We start from the raw sequence: 21,584 nt of genomic DNA on the forward strand, positions 1-21,584 counted from the left end.
CAGTCAATCAACACTAAATTGAAAAGGTATTGACTGAAATCTTTAATAAAAATCCTTAAATTGGGGAACCACGAAGAACGACACAGATGAAATAGCTTTTATGAAAAATACATTCTAGAGTAGATGTTCATAAGATCAAAAGTTAAGAACATTTCACTTTCAAAAACAAGTGCAAATGGCAATTTGCAAATGCTGCCCTATTTAAATAAAAATATAATTTTCTAAAAAAATAACTAAACATTGATATTCTTGGCAGGAGTCATTCGGCATCAGTGCAAAGGCACGTGTTAACATCTTGAATAAGTAAATAAAAATAAAAAAGTTATTGAAGTCAATTACAAATGTTTGAACATAACTTGACCTGACAGTGCAACTGACTGTCAGCCACTCCCCTCTGCTATTGGCCAACTGATCACATGACTTCGTAGCCACTGCGAATGCCCCCCATCAACATGCAGGCGAATATGATGCCCATGATCTGAAAACACACACAAAAACACAGTTAGAAAACATGCAAAATTGTGTTGGTGTTGAACTAGCATCTACAACCAGCAGCTCTTCCAAGCCCAGGATTTGTATGTGCAAATGTATATACTTCGTTGTGTGTGTTTGCTCCTACCTGCAGGAAAGCGATCACCAGTGCTGCTATAATGACCCACATGATGTTCTTCTTCAACAGCTTCTCTACAACAGTTTCACACCCCTACATAGCAATCCGAGACAGAAACGTCATTCCCGACCCATACACTGTTCTGGAGGTATTTTTGCTTGGATGAATTGGTATTTTAGTTCACATTTTCATAAATCAACCACTGGGTTGGACCTTACCGTCTGGTGTATCTTGAGTGCATCTCCCATGGCCCCCTGACCACAGCCAGCAGTGACATTGATGCAACAGGAGTCTGGAACAGAGTCTTTCACAGACCCGAACTTGCCTTTCCAGTCAGTGGCGTTGGTCACGCCACAACATTTCAGCTGGATGAAGAACAGCAAGAATGGTGAGAATAAGTTTGAGCATGACACGGGTAGACAGAGAGGAAGAGACAACCGCAAAATGAGGTAGTAAGGTTGTTGGTTAGATGAGGGGGAAACAGACCGGAAGCAGGGCAGGATATTGCTCAATAATGTCAACAGAAGACGAGACAAGATAAACATGGCATAGAAGACTCACACTAAAAAGGATAGAATGTTACATGGGGAGGTACCAAATTAAGCAAATAAAGTCCAAAATACATACACAATGCATCTTCTTAACATTATGACAAATGTCTCTTCACATTTGCAGAGTCAATACAGTGCCTTCAGAAAGTATTCACACCCCTTGACTTTTTCCACATTTTGTTATGTTACAGCCCAAATGTAAAATGTATTAAATTGAGAGTCACTGGCCTACACACAAATGTGGAATTATGTTTTCAATGTTTAAAAAAAACATTAATATAAAAGGAAAAGATTGAATATCTTGAGTCAATAAGTATTCAACACCTTTGTTATAGCAAGCCTAAATAAGTTCAGGAGTACAAACATTCATAACAAGTCACATAAGTTGCATGGACACACTGTGTGCAATATTAGTGTTTCACATGATTTTCGAATGACTCCCTCGTCTCTGTACCCCACACATACAGATAATTGTAAGGTCTCTTAGTCGAGCAGTGAATTTCAACCACAAAGACCATAGGTTTTCCAATGCCTCACAAAAGGGCACCTATTGGTAGATGAAAAGAAAAAAAGCTGACATTTAATATCCCTTTGAGCATGGTGAAGTATTACACTTTGGATGGTGTATCAATACACCCAATTATTACAAAGATACAGGCAGCCTTTCTAACTCAGTTGCTGGAGAGGAAGGAAACCGCTCAGGGATTTCACCATGAGGCCAATGGTGACTTTAAAACAGTTAGAGTTTAATGGCTGTGATAGGAGAAAACAGAGGATGGATCAACAACATTGTAGTTACTCCACAATAGTAACCTAATTGAGACAGAGTAAAAACGAAGCCTGTACAGAATATAAATATTCCAAAACATGCATACTGTTTGCAACATGGCGCTAAAATAATACTGCAAAAAAATGTGTCAAAGCAATTAACGTTTTGTCCTGAATACAACGTGTTATGTTTGGGGCAAACCCAATACATTACAGAGTACCACTCTCCATATTTCCAAGCATAGTGGTGGCTGCATCATGTTATGGGTATGCTTGTAATTGTTAAGGACTGGGAAGTTTTTCAGGATAAAAAAGAAACAGAATGGAGCTAAGCACAGGCAAAAACCTAGAGGAAAACCTGGTTCAGTCAACTCTCCACCAGTCACTAGGAGATTAATTCACCTTTCAGCCATCTCAAACAAGGCCAAATCTACACTGCTGTTGCTTACCAAGAAGACATTGAATGTTCCTGAGTGGCCGAGTTACAATTTAGATTTAAATCAACTAGAAAACCTATGGCAAGACCGGAATATGGTTGTCTAGCAATGGACAACAACCGATTTGACAGGGCTTGAAGAATAAAAAAAATATTTTAAAAAAATGGGCAAATGTTGCACAATCCAGGTGTGGAAAGCTCTTAGAGACTTACCCAGAAAGACTCACAGTTGTAATTAATGCCAAAGGTAATTAATGCCAAATGAGATATTTCTCCATTTAATTTTTCAATACATTTGCTAAAATTCCTTAAGACATGTTTTCACTTTACCATTATGGGGTATTGTGCGTAGATGGGTGAGCATTTTGAATTCAGGCTGTAACAAAATGTGGAATAAATCAAGGGGTATGAATACTTTCTGAAGGCACTGTAAGTGGTGTCGCACATTACTACACCTAAAAATATCAAATGCATGTCAGTTTCTTCGGTCAGATGTAATGGTTGATACTAACGTCAACTTGCAGGTTGTCCAGGGCCTTCTTGAATTCAGCGGTGCCATTGCTGTACTTGGTGACCATGTCATTGAGACCATCATGGACAATGACTGTCAGCTAAGTAGAGGACAAAAACATAATTTAGTAATTCCACCTGTTAACCATGTTGATACTATATAGACAGTCTGTAGACTGTACATACAGTTACTGTATAGACACAGATGTGTAAAAAAGCTGCCTGAAATACATGAGTATACTCACTTTGCCTCTGAAGACATATCCAGCGATGGCAGCACCAATCTCAGTGATAATGATCAGACCCAGAAGAATAGAAAACTTGAGAAAATATATGATTAAAAAAATATATTAGCGCAAAGTTCAGATAGAGACACTACATGACCAAATGTACGTGGACACCTGCTCGTCAAATCTCTCATTCCAAAATCATGGGCATTAATATGGAGTTGGTCCCCCCCCTTTCTGCTATAACAGCCTCCACTCTTCTGGGAAGGCTTTCCACTAGATGTTGGAACATTTGCTGCAGGGACTTGCTTCCATCCAGCCACAAGAGCAATTGTGAAGTTGGGCACGGATGTTGGGCGATTAGGCCTGGCTGACAGTCGGCGTTCCAAATTATCCCCAGGGTGTTCAGTGGGGTTGAGGTCAGGGCTTTGTGCAGGCCAGTCAAGTTTTTCAACACTGATCTCGACAAATCATTTCTGTATGGACCTCACTTTGTGCACGGGGGCATTGTCATGCTGATACAGGAAAGGGCCTTCCCCAAACTGTTGCCACAAAGTTGGAAGCACAGAATGTCATTGTATGCTGTAGTGTTATGATTTCCCGTCACTGGAACTAAGGGGCCTGGCCCAAACTATTAAAAACAGCCCCAGACAATTATCCCTCCACCAAAATTACAGTTGGCACTATTCATTCGGTCAGGTAGCCTTCTCCTGGCATCTACCATAACCCAGATTCGTCCATCGGACTGCCAGATGGTGAAGTGTGATTCATCCCTCCAGAGACTGCGTTTCCACTGCGCCAGAGTCCAATGGCGGCGAGCTTTACACCACTCCAGCAGACGCTTGGCATTGCGCATGGTGATCTTAAGCTTATGTGTGGCTGCTCGGCCATGGAAACCCATTTCATGAAGCTCTTGACGAACAGTTCTAGTGCTGACGTTGCTTCCAGATGCAGTTTGGAACTCTGTAGTGAGTGTAGCAACCAAGGACAGACGATTTTTACACGCTATGCGCTTCAGCACTCTGCAGTCGCCCTTCTGTGAACTTGCGTGGCCTACCACTTCGCGGCTGAGCCATGGTTGCTCCTAGATGTTTCCACTTCACAATAACAGCACTTACAGTTGACCGGGGCAGCTCTAGTAGGGCAGACTTGTTGGAAAGATGGTATCCTATGACAGTGCCATGTTGAAAGTCACCGATTTCTTCAGTAAGGTCATTCTACTGCCAATGTTTGTCTATGGAGATTGCATGGCGGTGTGCTTGATTGTATATACCGGTCAGCAATAGGTGTGGCTAAAATAGCCAAATCCACTAATTTGAAGGGGTGTCCATATACTTTTGTGTGTGTGTGTGTGTGTGTTATATATATACACTTTTGTGTGTTATATTAAAGGACTTAACACATTGATAAGCTGATGAACTGAACATTAATAAGGATTTAGATTGAGCTACTGTAAAATCCTTCTCTAATTCAGGTAACAATGGATGTAACAAACACTGCATTCACTACAGAATAAAAGGTTGCCTAGATGTAAAAGAGAAGTATGGAGCGTTGTCAAATGTTGGTTCAGACTGCTTTTCAACAAGATCAAACATGCATGCGCTTAATGGTTTGGATACATTACGTTTTGTTTGGAATACCAGGGTGACCACCATGCAGCAGCCCCCTCCCCTAATACAGGTTGTCATGTGGCATGTGTACATACCATGGTGACCATGCAGTAGCTCTCCTCATAAATGTTATGTCATGTTATATGTGTACATACCATGGTGACCATGCAGTAGCTCTCCTTCCAGGCTCCACAGCAGCCAAAGAAGGCGATGAAGAAGACGATGACCCCCACAACGATGAGGACCAAGGGGGCTGATGAGGCTGAGACATTATTGATCACTACGGTGCTGTGGAGAGCCACCTGAACCAAAATTCCCAGCACTACCAGAGCCAGACCACACAGCTAGAGAGAGAAAAAAAGAAAAAAGTTAAATGATTAGAGGTCGCAGAAATACACATTTAAATCGTTCAAATTATTTAATATTAAATTTACATCATGCATGCATGGGCTTCTACAATCATTGAATATCTGTTGCGTTGTACAAACACTTTGAAATATGTTATGTGAACAGGATCGTACTTAGCCTAAACCCGAACAGCCAAGTTCGTAGTGTGTACAACTGAAGGATAAATTGGTATTGTATGAGGTCATACTTTTAAATGGCAAGAAAGTGCTTAAGTGTATGTCAAATTTCAATCAAATGCGTTTATAAAGCCCTTCTTACATCAGCTGACATCAAAGTGCTGTACAGAAATATGTGAATGTCAGACAAGTGTACATCAAATCCTGCCTTATTCCCATTTTTAAGTTATCATTCCTGTATTAGTTCATTTAAATGATCAAGGGCCCTAATGCGAATAAGTCATTTACAGATGTTTTTTTATTTTTTAAAGACACTGTCATTCTAGAATGACAGTTACTATCATGGTTATTTGCTAATGGTGTCCAGCCCTAGTCATTTAAACAAACATCCCGAGTAGGTTGAGTAAACAGGAGGGTCACACACACACACACACACCTCTGTATGCATTGGGTGACAGGTGCTGAACCGCTTACAGCAAGGCTGTACTACATGGAGACATGGATCATTTATGTATTAGGATATAGGTCCAATCTCACTGGTGTGTTGCTCACAATCAGATGACAGGACAGGCTACTAGTTATCCAGGATACTAGTTACTAAGTATGACGAAACTATGGAAATAAACAAATCATGTACCATATCCTAATTTGAGCCATAGTTTAGATAGGTTTAGGCTCTAGGTCAAATGTGGGTTATATAGCATGATGCTACATCATCACTTTCTGTTTCATAAAAGGTGTTTTGACTCAGATTTTATGAAGACTACCTCTTTCCCCCTTTCAAAAAAAGTCCTGGAAATAAATGTGCAGTAGCTCCAGGAACAACAGCTCGGAGAATGTCGAGAAAGATCGGTTGTGGTTCGACCAGTTGACTTTCGGTATCAAGATAAAACACCTAGACAATATAGCCTAATGTTAACAGGAGGAAGAACCCAGCGAAACCTACACCCACAATGGCAGGTCAGTTCTGTGGAAAATCACCTGACTGGTGTGATAAGTCATTGCCCTAGTTTTTTTTTTTTTATCCAGGTGCATCCGGTCCAAACTCAGGTCCTTTCATCACAGGTAATACCAATGTAAATATTTGGCATGGGTTAGGAATAGGATTGGTCAATGCCTGGTTTCTATATTAGTGGAGACAGGTAGGTACACAGAGGGATGAAAATGACGACATGCAGAAGAAAGAGGCCATGACACTAATTGTAGCCTTACATCTCAATACAAATACTCACTAAGATTATCATGTAAAAAGAAATGTACAGCCATTAAACACCCGAGAAGAATGAATATGAGAAGAAATCAAAATCATATTGGTCACATACTTAGCAGATGTTATTGCGGTTGTAGCGAAATGCTTACGTTTCTAGCTCCAACAGTGCAGTAATATCTAACGATAAAAGAAAATGCACAAAAACCTACAAAGTTAAATAATGTAATTAAGAGGAAGATTAAGAAGAGCAATGTCAGAGTCTGGAATATTAATATATGCAGTGCATTCGGAAAGTATTAAGACCCCTTGAATTTTTCCACATTTTGTTACAGTACAGCCTTATTCTAAAATGGATTAAATAGTTTTTGTTCCTCAATCTACACGCAATACCCCATAATGACAAGGCCACTGTGTCCTTGGGGACCTTTAATGCTGCAGACATGTTTTGGTATCCTTCCCCCAGATCTGTACCTCAACACAATCCTGTCTCGGAGCGCTACAGACAACTCGTTCAACCTCATGGCTTGGTTTTTGCTCTGACTTGCACCGTCAACTGTGGGACCTTATATAGACAGGTGTGTGCCTTTTCAAATCATGTCCAGTCAATTAAATTTACCACAGGTGGACTCCAATCAATATCTCAATCAAGAAACATCTCAAGGATGATCAATGGAAACAGGATGCACCTGAGCTCAATTTCGAGTCTCATAGCAAAGGATCTGAATCCTTATGTAAATAAGGTTTGTTTTACAACGTTAATACATTTGCAAAAATTTCAAAAAACCCGTTTTTGCTTTGGCATTATGGGGTATTGTGTGTAGATTGATGAGGAAAAATTTGTATTTTTATTACTTTTAGAAAAAGCCTAACGTTAACATTTTTTTTTAAAAAAGGTTGAGGGGTCTGAATACTTTCTGAATGCACTGTATGATGGGACATAGTATATGGATAGAATATGTAGTACATCTGTAGAATAGAATAGTGAATGTACAGTAATAGTTACAGGGCCTTCAGAAAGTATGAACATAGGGCAGCAGCCTTTAAGGTGCGGGTTGAGTAACCGGGTGGTAGCAGACTAGTCACAGTGACTAAAGTTCAAGGCAGGGTACCGGGCGGAGGCCTGCTAATGGTGACTAACATACTGATGGTCTTGACAGAAGCTGTTTTTCATTCTCTTGGGCCCAGCTTTGATACACCTACACTGACCCCACCTTCTAGATGGCAGTGTGGGGGGGAGGGGGGGGGGGGGCGTGGCTGAAGTCCTTGATCTTCTTGGCTTCCTGTGACACCGGGTGCTTTAGATGTCCTGGAGGGCAGGCAGTGTGACCTCTGGAGAGCCCTGTGGTTGCGGACGGTGCAGTTGCCGTATCAGGCGGTGATAGTGCCTGAAAGAATGCTCTTAACGGGGCATCTAAAAGTTTGTGAGTGTCTTAGGGGCCAAGCCAAATTGCTTCAGCCTCCTGAGGTTGAAGAGGCGCAACACCACACTGTCTGTGCGGCTGGACCATTTCAGATTGTCAATGTGTACACCAAGAAACTTTCAACTTTTCACCGTCACTGCAGCCCCGTCGATATGGATGGGACGTGCTCCCTCTGCTGTCTCCTGAAGTCCACAATCAGCTCCTTCATTTTGTTTACGATGAGGGAGAAAATGTATTTATTTTCCTGGCACCACTCCGCCAGGGCCCTCACCTCCTCCCTGTAGACCGTCTTGTCATTGTTGGTAATCAGGCCTACCACTGTTGTGTTGTCTGCAGACTTGACGATTGAGTTAGAGACATGCGTGGCCACGCAGTCATGGGTGAACAGGGAGTACAGAAGGGGACTGAGCACACACCCTTGTGGGACCCCTGTGTTGAGTATCAGCGTAGCAGAGGTGTTGTTGCCTACCTTCAACACCTGGGGGCAGCCCGTCAGGAAGTCCAGGACCTAGTTGCACAGGGCGGGGTTCAGACCCAGGGCCCAGAATTTAGTGATGAGCTTTGAGGGTACCTAGGTATTCCCCTGGTCCAGATAGGATAAGGCAGTGCGATTACGTCCTCCATGGATCTAGTGGAGCAGTATGCAAATTGCAGTGGGTCTAGGGTGTCAGGTAAGGTGGAGGTGATATAATCCTTAATTAGCCTCTCAAAGTGCCCGTGACGTGGCTGGTTTTCCCTTTAGAGTCCGTGATTGTCTGGAGTCCCTGACACAAACATTGTGTGAGCCGCTGAATTGCGACTCCACTTTGTCTTTGTACTGACGTTTTGCCTGTTTGCCTTACGGAGGGCATAACTGGACTGTTTGTATTCGTCCGTGTTCACAGTTACCTTGCCGTAGTTAAATGTGGTGGTTCATGCTTTAATTTTTGTGTGAATGCTGCAATCTATGGTTTGGATAGGTTTTAAAAATTGTCAGTGGGAACAATATCCCCAATGCACTTCCTGATGAACTCAGTCACCGTATACGTCAATGTTATTCTCAGAGGCAACCCGGAACATATCTCAGTCCGCGTGATCAAAACAATCTTGAAGCATAGATTCCAATTGGTCAGACCAATGTTAAACTGTCCTTACCACGGATAGTTCCGGTTTTAGTTTCTGCATATAGGAAGGGAGGAGCAGAATGGATGCGTGATCTGATTTGCCGAACGGAGGGCGGGGGAGAGCTTTGCAGCCGTCCTGGAAAAGAGAGTAACAATGGTTGAGAGTTTGAGGCGCGAGTTACGCAGGCGAGATGTTGATCAAACTTCGGTAGCATTTCCCTCAGATTTGCTTTATTAAAAGTTCCCAGCTACAATAAATGCTGCCTCAGGATATGCGGTTTCCAGTTTGCACAAAGTTCAGTGTAGTTCCTTGAGAGCCGTCGTGGTATCGGCTTGAGGGGGAATATACATGGCTGTGACGATGACCGAAGAGAATTCTCTCGGGAGGTAATGCGGTCAGCATTTGATTGGGAGGTATTCTAGGTCAGGTTAACAAAAGGACTTGAGTTCCTGTAAACTGCCACAATGACGAATAAAGGATACAATTTAGGAATGTTGTATTTCTGGTCAAAATGCTGGTGAGTGACCGCCAATCTAATATCCAAAAGTTATAGGTAATAATGCAAAAAACATTAAGCAAATAATGTGAGAAATAACAAAAAAATATATAAAGTGCAAAGTTGCTTAGGAGCTAGGAACAAGACAAAGAGATCCCACTCTGGAACTTCGATATGTCTGTACAGTATATTATGTTCAACGATATATTGAAACATTTGACATAAACAAAATTGTATATGTTCAATATTCATGTTTACATTTTTCTACATTTGTAAATTAAGGTTTCAAAAAAGGTTTTGGAAATCAAAATGTTACTCACATTACAGAGCAAGTGGTAAAGCTTCATAGGTCACCAATGTTTGATTTGTAGCAGAGCATGTAAGGAGAGTGGAGCTTGAGCGTTGCCAATTTGACTGGAGTGCGGAGCGAATTTCCTCAAAGGCTGGAACATTGGCCTTCTCGCCCGCTCCAATTTCACTTCACAAGCTCAGGACATGCCCGGCCCAGCATGCATTTCTAGTCTACTTGTGTGCTGCTATAGCCCCTTGCTTTAGCTACTGTCATGGAGTTAGCTAAATATTTTCATAAAGAAACTGATAAATCAAAGGGGTGCAAAATTAGGGTGACTTACAAAGAAGGAAGGACCAAGAGAGGGAGTGATGTAGCATCCACAACTAAATAATCAGGAAAAGTGTATTTTTAGAAAGCATGTTTTAATATGTGCACATGCTAACAGAAAGGAACGAGGTGGGAAGCTAGCTAAGTGTGTTTTTCTAGCAAAGTATTTATAAACAAAAACCCTAACCTCTTAAAAGTTTTGTTCATGTTTGTTCTATTATCTATTCAATACGCTGTCATTGATTTTGGCACAATAGGCCCGACATATTACCTCGTTCAAAGACGCTTTCCGTTTTGGTAGGGTTATTTTGCCTAAACCTTTGTCCTAACTATAGAAAAATTCAAAAACAACTCTGCATCCATGCCCAGCCTGACAAGAGTAGCCCGAAGGTTGTTTAGCATCCCCAGTGGCTCTGCAAGCTTGGTATTTACCGTTTCTGGCCTGCTCTCCAGGCACCATCGCACAAGCCGCAAGCCACAGAATCTGTCCAAACTTGTGTTTCTAAAACTGAATTCAAAGGCATTGTAGACAACCTAACAAGGAATGTTTTGTTTCATTTGTATTTAATTCTGAGTAAGTCAAAGCCTATATGCACAATAATGATTTAATAAAGAGGAAATGTTTAAAATGTTGGGCGCTTAATGTTCCTGTCAGCCTAGCGTGCCGCACTCGCAAAAGCTTCACAATTTATTTATTTGTAATCTAAATCCTTCTTAGTCACCTTCAAAATCATATGGTTTGGTTTCAATACTTCAAAACCAAAATGGTAGGTCCAGGTAGTCACAAAAATAGATGGGTGTTTGTTAAATGGGGACAGAGCGATGCACATGCAGTTTCTGACCTCTTATTACAACATAGCCCATGGATTAATCAAGAGATCTTAACCTTTCACATGAAGGCAGACCATAAAAATGAACGAGTCACATGATATTTTCATAACACTTTGAACAGGTCACAAGACTCATCACATGCCCTCTCACTCACTCCCTCCCTCCCTCCCCCCCTCTCCCGCTCAAGTCATTACTTCCTCTTTCAATAGAAACTTTGTTAAACATTAACACCATTTTTTATATTTCCAATAGGAGTGTGTGTGCGTCCTGGGTCAGCTGACAGACTCCTGCGTATTGGCCTTACAATAGGAGGATTAAAAGACTAAGTGATGGCAGTCTTGAGGAGTTAGAAAGAAATAGATTAAATAAAGATGAAATAAATACACATAACTAACTATAAGCTACATATAAACTAGGTCAAGTAACTAAAATAACAGTTTAATGCCAAACAATTAAGAGGCTCAGAAACTGAGGTAAGCTAATGGAAAGTAAGAAACATTGCTCTCAGTCTCACACCAAACATAAAAATGTCCTTTTGTGGCATATCTAACTACATCACAACCAACAGTTGTGGAGGAGGCTTGTATAACTTTTACAGCTGTAAAGAGTCATGATCACATGCCCTTTTCCAGATTTGTAGATGTTTCTTTTCAGTATTAGTGAAAATAAGGGACTTTTCTTAGTAAGCCTACCAATTACCTAACTTGTCTAACATATCACATGGACCAAACTAATACACCACATTAAAACTACATCAGTTCGAGGAACTGTGAAACTTCCTTAATTAATCATGAGATGTGTTAACTGGGTGTCAGAGGGATTTCACAATCAATCTAGATGCGGGTTGTATTAGTGCCACCACATGTACAGAACTCAAAAAGGCCAGAAGCAGCACATCCTAGCCAGTCACGATTTCAAACCTCCACCTGCATTACTCACCCAGAAGATGAAGTTGAAAAAGAAGAGTAGGTACTTCACACATTTCATTCTTCCCTCGACACCCATGGTGAGTCCGAATCAAGACCCTGGCTCAAGACAAAGACAAATAAATTTTAACTAGTGAGACTGTAAAGAACTATTATTATTATTATGTATTACAAATACAAAATGGCGTGGAGGAGTTTTAGGATATCACTTGTTGCTTCATCCCCTAGTGTGCTCTGCTAAACACACAACAGGACAATGACTCATCACACTTCCAGGCTGTGTAAGGGCTATTTGACTAAGAAGGAGTGATGGAGTTCTGCACAATCACCTGACCTCAACCCCTCCACAATCACCTGACCTCAACCCAATTGAGATGGTTTGGGATGAGTTGGACCGTAGAGTGAAGGAAAAGCAGCCAACAAGTGCTCAGCATATGTGGGAACTCCTTCAAGACTGCTGGAAAAGCATTCCAGTTGAAGCTGGTTGAGAGAATGCCAAGAGTGTGCAAAGCTGTCATCAAGGCAAAGGGTGGCTACTTTGAAGAATCTAAAATATATTTTGATTTGTTTAACACTTTTTTGCTTACTACATGATTCCATGTGTTATTTCATAGTTTTGATGTCTTCACTATTATTCTACAATGTAGAAAATAGTATAAAAAAATTAAGGAAAACCCCAGAATGAGTAGGTGTGTCCAAACTTTTGACTGGTACTGCATGTCTACATTCCTGTTAGTGAGCATTTCTCCTTTGTCAAGATGATCCATCCACCTGAGGCATATCAAGAAGCTGATTAAACAGCATGATCCTTACACAGGTGCACCTTGTGCTGGAGGCAATAAAAGGCAGCTCTAAAATGGGCAGTTGTAACACAACACAATGCCACTGATGTCCCAAGTTGAGGGGGCACGCAATATGCATGCTGACTGCAGGATTGTCCAACAGAGCTGTTGCCATATAATTAAATTTTCATTTCTCTACCATAAGCCACCTCCAACATCGTTTTAGAGAATTTGGCAGTATGTCCAACTGTTCTCATAATCGCAGACCATATGTAACCACACCAGCCCAGCACCACCACATCTGGCTTCTTCACCTGCAGGATTGTCTAAAACCAGCCACCGGACAGCTGATGAAACTGTGGGTTTGCACAACAGAAGAATTTCTGCACAAACTATCAGAAAACGTCTCAGGGAAGCACAGCAACGTGCTCGTCATCCTTACCAGGGTGTTGACCTGACTGCAGTTTGGCGTCGTAACCGGCGTCAGTGGGCAAATGCTCACCTTCGATAGCTAATGGCATGCTGGCAAAGTGTGCTCTTCACAGATGAATCCCGGTTTCAACTGTACCGGGAAGATGGCAGACCTTGTGAATAGAGTGCCCCATGGTGGCGGTGGGGTTATGGTATGGGTAGGCATAAGCTACGGACAATGAACACCATTGTAATTTATCGTAGGCAATTTAAATGCACAAAGATACCGTGACGAGGTCCTGAGGACCATCCAAAATGAACAATAACGTCTTCTGATCCCTCCTGTCTCAGCCTCCAGTATTTATGCTGCAGTAGTTTATGTGTCGGGGGGCTAGGGTCAGTCTGTTACATCTGGAGTATTCTCTTGTCTTATCCGGTGTCCTGTGTGAATGTAAATATGCTCTCTCTAATTCTCTCTTTCTCTCTTTCTCTCGGAGGACCTGAGCCCTAGGACCATGCCTCAGGACTACCTGGCATGATGACTCCTTGCTGTCCCCAGTCCACCTGGCCATGCTGCTGCTCCAGTTTCAACTGTTCTGCCTGCGGCTACGGAACCCTGACCTGTTCACCGGACGTGCTTGTTGCACCCTCGACAATTACTATGATTATTATTATTTGACCATGCTGGTCATTTACGAACATTTTAACATCTTGACCATGTTCTGTTATAATATCCACCCGGCACAGCCAGAAGAGGACTGGCCACCCCTCATAGCCTGGTTCCTCTCTAGGTTTCTTCCTAGGTTTTTGGCCTTTCTCAGGAGTTTTTCCTAGGGAGTTTTTCCCAGCCACCGTGCTTCTTTCACATGCATTGCTTGCTGTTTGGGGTTTTAGGCTGGGTTTCTGTACAGCACTTTGAGATTTCAGCTGATGTACGAAGGGCTATATAAATAAATTTGATTTGATTTGATATATTGTTGTCATAATATATGCACAAGTCACCACTTCACTGTTGACGTTGAGACTGGTGTTTTGCGGGTACCATCTCATGAAGCTGCCAGTTGAGTTATGAGGCATCTAGATCTCAAACTAGACACTAATGTACTTGTCCTCTAGCTCAGTTGTGCACCGGGGCCTCCCACTCCTCTTTATATTCTGGTTAGAGCCAGTTACGCTTTCTGTGAAGGGAGTAGTACACAGCGTTGTATGAGATCTTCAGTTTCTTGCCAATTTCTCACATTGAATAGCCTTCATTTCTCAGAACAAGAATAGACTGACGAGTTTCAGAAGAAAGTGCTTTGTTTTGTTTCTGGCCATTTTGAGCCTGTAATCGAACCCACAAATGCTGATGCTCCGGATAGTCAACTAGTCTAAAGATGGCCAGTTTTATTGCTTCTTTAAATCAGAACAGTTTTCAGCTGTGCTAACATAATTGCAAAAGGGTTTTCTAATGATCAATTAGCCTTTTAAAAAGGATAAACTTGGATCAGCTAACAATGTGTCATTGGAACACAGGAGTGATGGTTGCTGATAACGGGACTCCATTAATAAATCAGCTGTTTCCAGCTACATTAGTCATTAATAACATTGTATTTCTGATCAATTTGATGTTATTTTAAAGGGACAATTATTATTTTTTTTCTTTCAAGAACAAGGGAATTTCTACATGACCCCAAACTTTGTAATGGTAGTAATAGTTTGCCTAATAAGAGTTTGAAATTGGGTATACTTCTACTTTTGATAGTTAAGTATATTTTAGCAATTACATTTATGTTTGATACTTACGTCTATTTAAAACCAAATACTTTTAGACTTTTACTCGAGTAGTATTTAATTGGGTTACTTTCACTTGAGTCATTTTCTATTAAGGTATCTTTACTTTTACTCACGTTTGAATAGGCTAGTTGATATAATATTGGAAATTCTGAATATTATTTTATATTATATTAAAACAGTTCGAAATGGAGGCAGAAAGGCAGAGTAGAGAGATGAATGTGATTGAAAATGCAGGTTCTTTCATCAGGATATTTTCCACTGTTTTTAATTATCGGCGTTATGCCTATGCATTTTACTTAGTTGACTATGGAAGATATGTCTACTGCATTTCTTTAGCCGCCAATGGAGCACAGTGTATCAATGTGTCCATATGGCAAAGGCTAGTGCTCTCGCCATAATTGAAATTAAACTAAGATTTGTATCATTTTACTTAAACACATGACAATGACTTTGAGAAATGAAAACGTTATTGTAATGTAACTGTTCCACGAAAATGCGCATATAAAAATAATCATAACTGGCACGCAGAGCGGTAGAAATGGTAGGCTAAAACGTAAGCTTCCCCAAATTTGACACTCACGAGCTGCCTATGTTCTTTACTATTACACCCATTTAAAAAATGGCAACGCGCAAGCGCCTGCACACATGGGCTCCAGTGAAAACGTGCCCGCCGATGGAAATCAAAGATCCGTACAATTGATTCGTTCTGCCGCTAGCCCTGAAAGGCCTCATATGATTGACGTGACAAATGGGCTTATTAAAAAAAATATATAATGTAAAATAAATCAGGAGTAAACAATTGATATTGGAACTATTACTGACTGGGGAGCCTAATAGGAATTCTGACTTTTAAAAATTTTTTACTTCTTAAAAATCAAGACTGCGACACCCATCGCTGAGGTAACAATGACCAACCAAACCTTTAAATCAGAGGGCGCGGGATACAATGTAACTATTGTTCTAGCTTATCGTTCGTAACCAAATTCAATTAGTTAATTATATAAACCAAATTCAATTAGTAAAGTTATCTTGACTACTAAGTAACCGTAAAGACAACAAAGGTATATTAGACTACTGCTTTAGTTAAACGTGTCGTTTCCGCATTCTCAAAACGAAACTTTTTTTCCTTTCTTTATGGATTTCAGATTTAACAGTCATATTATAATATTAAAGAATTGAAAAACAAACTTGAATGAAATAACACTAACCTTTGTTTTCAAGTTGGAAAAGTAGAGGCGGCGAAGCGATGTGAGGCGTTGTTTGAAATTTGGAAACAAGTTCTTGGGGAAGTTGACGAAGCAATTCTCCGTTTTGTAAGCCCCTCCCTCCCTCTCTACGTTGCCCTCCATGATCTAATCTGGTTCCAGAAAGTGTTCATGGAAAATGACCGTCAACAAGTTTCACTATCATCCGCAGTACACACAGTAGCAGTTCCATTTGCACAGCCGTTATTAGGCCTATCAGTTGAGCCTGTAATATTTCAAGGTGAAGCAAAATTCATTTAATTTCATCGGTGATGCCCTAGCCTGTAAAATGCATACACTTATTAATGTAACTTTAGGCCTAAAACAAATGTGTAGTAGACTTAATTTAGTGACGACTGAAATAATTAAATCAATCTATTTGTTGCGCTCAATACAGAAGTGCTCGGACGAAACAGACGCGAGGCTACAAGACTGTTTCGCTAGTACAGACTGGGGTATGTTCCCAGGATATATTTGATAACATTGAGGAGTTACCACAACAGTCACAGGCTTCATCAATAAGTGCATAGACAATATCACCCCCCTCCCCCGTGACTATAACAACGTATCCCAACCAAAAAACATGGAATACCGTTTACAATGAACGGGACATGGACACGCATAAGATATCCCACTACGACCTCCGACGAGACATCAAACATGCAAAAGGACAATATAGGAGGAGGGTGGAATCCTATTACATCGGCTATGTCGTATGTGGGCCCAGCGATACAGAACACCTAAACGAGCTAAATGCCTTTTATGCTCGCTTCGATGAATATAACACTGTGCCTTGCGAGAAAGCACCTGCTTTTCCAGATGACTGTGTGATCTCGCTCTCCCTGGCCGATGTGAGCAAAATGTTTAAACAGGTTAACAATCACAAGGCCACCGGGTCAGATGGAATACCAGGGCACGTTCTCAAAGCAGACCAGCTGGCAGGTGTCTTCACAGACATTTTCAATCTCTCCTTGTCCCAGTCTGTAATCCCAACATGCTTCAACGTGACCACCATTGTCCATGTTCCCAAGAGTGCCAAGGTAACCAACCTACATGACTATCACCCTGTAGCACTCACATCTGTAATTATGAAGTGCTGGTCATGGACACACATTACATTTTTACATTTTAGTCATTTAGCAGATGCTCTTATCCAGAGCGACTTACAGTAGTGAGTCAACACCATCATCCCAGACACCCTAGAGTAGACCCTTTCCAATTCGCATACCAATTGCATTTCACACTGCCCTCTCCCACCTGGACAATAGGGGAAATAACTATGTAAGAATGCTGTTAATAGACTACATTTCAGCCTTCAACACCATAGTCCCCTCCAAGATAATCACCAAGCTAGGGACCCTGGGACTTAACCCCTCCCTCTGCAACTGGATCTTGGACATCCTAATGGGTTGGCCCCAGTTGGTGCGGGTAGGCAACAACACATGCTGACCCTCAACACGGGAGCCCCTCGGGTGTGTACTTAGTCCCCTCTTGTACTCCATGTTTACCCACGACTGCGTTCAACACCATAGTGCCCACGAAGCTCATCACTAAGCTAAGGACTCTGGCACTAAACACCTCCCCCTTGCACTGAATCCTGGACTTTCTGACGGTCCGTCCCCAGGTGGTAAGAGTAGGCAACAACACGTCTGCCACGTTGATCCTTAACACTGGGGCCCCTCAGTGGTGTGTACTTAGTCCCCTCCTGTATTCCCTGTTCACCCACAACAGCGTGGCCAAACACGACTCCAACACCATGACACAACAGTGGTAGGCCTGATCATTGACAACGATGAGACGGCCTATAGGGAGGAGGTCAGAGAACTGGCAGTGTGGTGCCAGGACAACAACCTCTCCCTAAATGTGAGCAAGACAAAGGAGCTGATCTTGGACTACAGGAAAAGGCGGGCAGTACAGGCCCCCATTAACATCGACGGGGCTGTAGTGGAGCGGGTCGAGAGTTTCAAGTTCCTTGGTGTCCACATCACCAAGGAACTATCATGGTCCAAACATACCAAGACAGTCGTGGAGAGGGCACGACAAAACCTTTTCCCCCTCAGGAGGCTGAAAAGTTTTGCCATGGGCCCTCAGGTCCTCAAAAAGTTCTACAGCTCCACCATCGAGAGCATCTTGGCTGGCTGCATCACCGCTTGGTTTGACAATTGCACCACCCTTGACTGCAAAGCACAACAAAGGGTGGTGCGGACGGCCCCTGCCATCCAGGACCTCTATAACAGGCGGTGTCAAAGGAAGGCCCGAAAAATTGCCAGACTCCAACCACCCAAGCCATAGACTGTTCACTCTGCTACCGTCCGGCAAATGGTACCGGAGCATCGGCTCAAGGACCAACAGGCTCTGAGACAGCTTCTACCCCCAAGCCATAACTGTTAAATAGCCAAACTGCTAAATAGTCAATTAATGGTACCCAAACTATCTGCACTGACTCTATCTTGCACTGACCCTAAGCTCACTCACTAGACTTTATATACACACCATATACACACTCACTCACACACACACTACACAAATCCCTCACATATTCAAATACTACATATGTGCACATACACACACACATAACACGCATCCTGACACAACACAAACAAACACACACACACACACACACACACACACACACACACACACATACTTTTACACTCATAATTTGCTGCTGCTACTGTTCTTTATTTTACTCTTATTATTAACTATCTGGATGCCTTGTTACTTTACCCTGCTTTCATGTACATAAGAACCTCGTACCCCTGCACATTGATCTGGTACTGGTACTCCCTGTATATAGCTCCACATTGATCTGGTACTGGTACTCCCTGTATATATCTCCACATTGATCTGGTACTGGTACTCCCTGTATATAGCTCCACATTGATCTGGTACTGGTACTCCCTGTATATATCTCCACATTGATCTGGTACTAGTACTCCCTGTATATATATCTCCACATTGATCTGGTACTGGTACTCCCTGTATATAGCTCCACATTGATCTGGTACTCCCTGTATATAGCTCCACATTGATCTAGTACTCCCTGTATATAGCTCCACATTGATCTGGTACTCCCTGTATATAGCTCCATTCTTGTGTATTTTATTTTATTCCTCTCGTGTTAGTTACTATTTTATTTTGTATATATCTTTTAAAACTTTGCATTGTTTGTAAGGTTTGTAAGCAAGCATTTCACTGTAAAGTCTACACCAGTTGTATTTGACGCTTGTGGTAAATACAATTAGATATGATCTGTTCAGTGTCCTCAGATGACTTGAAAGTTCCTAAAAAATGTATATATATGTATACTATTCAAAAATGCCATGTTTTTTTACATGCAACTCTGCCTCGTCACTCACAGAGCTATGGCATGGAGACAGTCCTCCACGGAAGACAAATTGGCATTATAAATCATGAGAGCATCAGTGCAAAGAGATGCTCTCATTGATAATGTCTTGCTCAACTGCTAACTGCTATGGAACATGATGCAATGCATCCTCACGTGTACCAGTGTCAGCTTCCAGTCAAAGAACATAAGAGAGGCAGGCCTTTAGTACAAACTACATTGTACATCTGTACTGTATGCACATTTCAGTATGATTATTACGTCAGATGGACCACATTGCCTACATATTTTGCGGAACAGTATAGAGAAGTAAGAGCTGGTGAGGGATGGAACCATAAGGAGATATAGGGCAGGGCAGGCACAAATAGGAATGAGCTGATCGGAGCTCTCAAAAGCTGTGTTGCATGGGGATGAGGTTATCGAAGGCCAGGGGACTTAGTCATGATTACAATTCTGAAAGAGTTCACAGGGTGATTCACAAGTTGGTCGCATTCACACTATATCACATGGTGATAATCTTGTAGTGTGAACATTTTATTTTCATTTAAGATTCAACTATATAGGCTCAACAACAGTAGCCAACTCACAGACAATATTGTAGTCATTGTTCTACAGAGTTTCTATTTTGAAAGGACCAAAGAGCAACAAGACCAAACTCTATTAAGTGCTACAGATAGTGCTGTTCCCTGTGACATAGGGGATGATATCAGAGGATCTGATGGTTAAAAATAAGTGGCAAGAGTTGTGGAACAGGGTGTGTAAGGGAAGACACCTGTATAAGATCCAGGAAAAGGTGGGGGCAGAGAGGTCCTCAGGCTGAGAGAGAAGGGAGGAAAGTGTAGTCACAAGGCTGAGACTGGGACGTACAAGGCTAAATAGTACATTGAAAGTGGTGGGGAAACATCCGACTGGGAGGTGTGATCATTGTCAGGAGAAGATGAACACAGTGGAACATGTTCCATTTCAGTGCCAGAAATATGTGAGAAAGGGAGCACATTTTATTAGATTTGTGGAGTAATGGGGCTGAAGAGCCAGGATTAAGTGAACTGCTGGGGAAATCTTCAGGGGATGTAGTATTTAATTATGTATTTCGTTTCCTTAGGGAGATTAGATTATTGGGTAGGATTTAGACCTTCACTGTCTCTAGTTCACACTCCAGTCGGTGGCGGTAATGCACCTTAAATTGGTTGCCAACAGCCGTATAAAATCCACAGACGAAGAAGAAAAAATAAGAAGAAGAAGAAGAAGAGTTTTTCAAATAATCTCAAAGCGGTTCAAGAGCAAAAAACAAACAAGCAATGTACAGTATTATGACAGGTCGACCAAGAGAGGCCATGTCTTTGAATGCTGCATCCTCTGAAGATGGAGAGGGTCAGTTCATTGCTTGAGTGAAGGGAGCTGGTCAGAGGATGGTAGATGATATTGATGGAGTCTGCTGATGATCTTGTAGATATGGGCAAGTCTGGGAACCAGCCTGAGTCTTATAACCACTGGGCTTCCACTCTGTGTAGCCCCCACTTGGTTGATGCAGCTCTGGGCACCAAAAAGCTCACTACACAGAGTTCAGAATAGTAGCCAGTCGTCCTCACTACAAGCCCTCTGCCTCAGCACTGCTGTATTCATTAAGTTCTCAAAGGATCACGAACTGGCAACAAGGTGAAACAAACAAGCTGGTAATGTGTCCCTATAGGTGCATTTTTTTAAACTAAAACATTAGCTAGCTAGCCAGCCAAAAATATTTAGCCTGTCAGTCAACCACAAATCCGTGGCTCAAAACCACCAGATGTATGCAATAAAAACTAATTGTTATCAAAATAAATTTTTAAAAGTTGAAAAAACACATTTGTACAATAATTACAGAGCTCTCTGCCTAGGCTTCCTATAGTAGTTAACCATCTGCGTTGAGGGACCAAGCGGTCAGCACTATTGCAGAAAATAAAGTGCATGTGAATAAAGTCCTTCGTGTTATGTAGTGTTATAATTCACAACATCAAAAGGTGATGTGGTGTATGTGATATAGAAACACCACCTACAGCAATTGATTGAAAATCGAGCCACTTTACCTTTAAGGTAAGCGGATGGCTGTCCCCTGTGGTAGAAGAAAGACAGAACAGGAAATATTGTACCTTTTCAAGTAGATTGTGACGCATTAGATTTTTTTTCTTCCGCAGACCAAGGTGTG

At 41.7% G+C, this 21,584-nt stretch overlaps 1 protein-coding gene across 2 annotated transcripts; it reads right to left on the reverse strand.

Moving 5' to 3' along the window:
* Positions 1 to 18: 18 nt before the first annotated feature.
* LOC115168015 (CD63 antigen) lies at positions 19 to 21,486 on the reverse strand. Of its 2 annotated transcripts, none has more exons than XM_029722860.1 (8): positions 21,466 to 21,486; positions 11,857 to 11,942; positions 4,868 to 5,056; positions 3,121 to 3,195; positions 2,878 to 2,976; positions 829 to 975; positions 620 to 703; positions 19 to 478 (listed from the first exon to the last, which is right to left on the reverse strand). In XM_029722860.1, exons 2-8 carry the CDS (start codon positions 11,920 to 11,922, stop codon positions 413 to 415), a joined length of 726 nt encoding a protein of 241 aa, XP_029578720.1. In that variant the 5' UTR covers positions 11,923 to 11,942; positions 21,466 to 21,486; the 3' UTR covers positions 19 to 412. The 2 variants fall into 2 exon arrangements, with proteins under 2 accessions (XP_029578720.1, XP_029578719.1); XM_029722859.1 differs by lacking the exon at positions 21,466 to 21,486 and adding an exon at positions 16,021 to 16,161.
* Between the last annotated feature and the right edge of the window lie 98 nt (positions 21,487 to 21,584).

The sequence above is a fragment of the Salmo trutta genome, chromosome 30 (genome assembly GCF_901001165.1).
Source record: "Salmo trutta chromosome 30, fSalTru1.1, whole genome shotgun sequence".
Classification (NCBI taxonomy): domain Eukaryota; kingdom Metazoa; phylum Chordata; class Actinopteri; order Salmoniformes; family Salmonidae; genus Salmo; species Salmo trutta.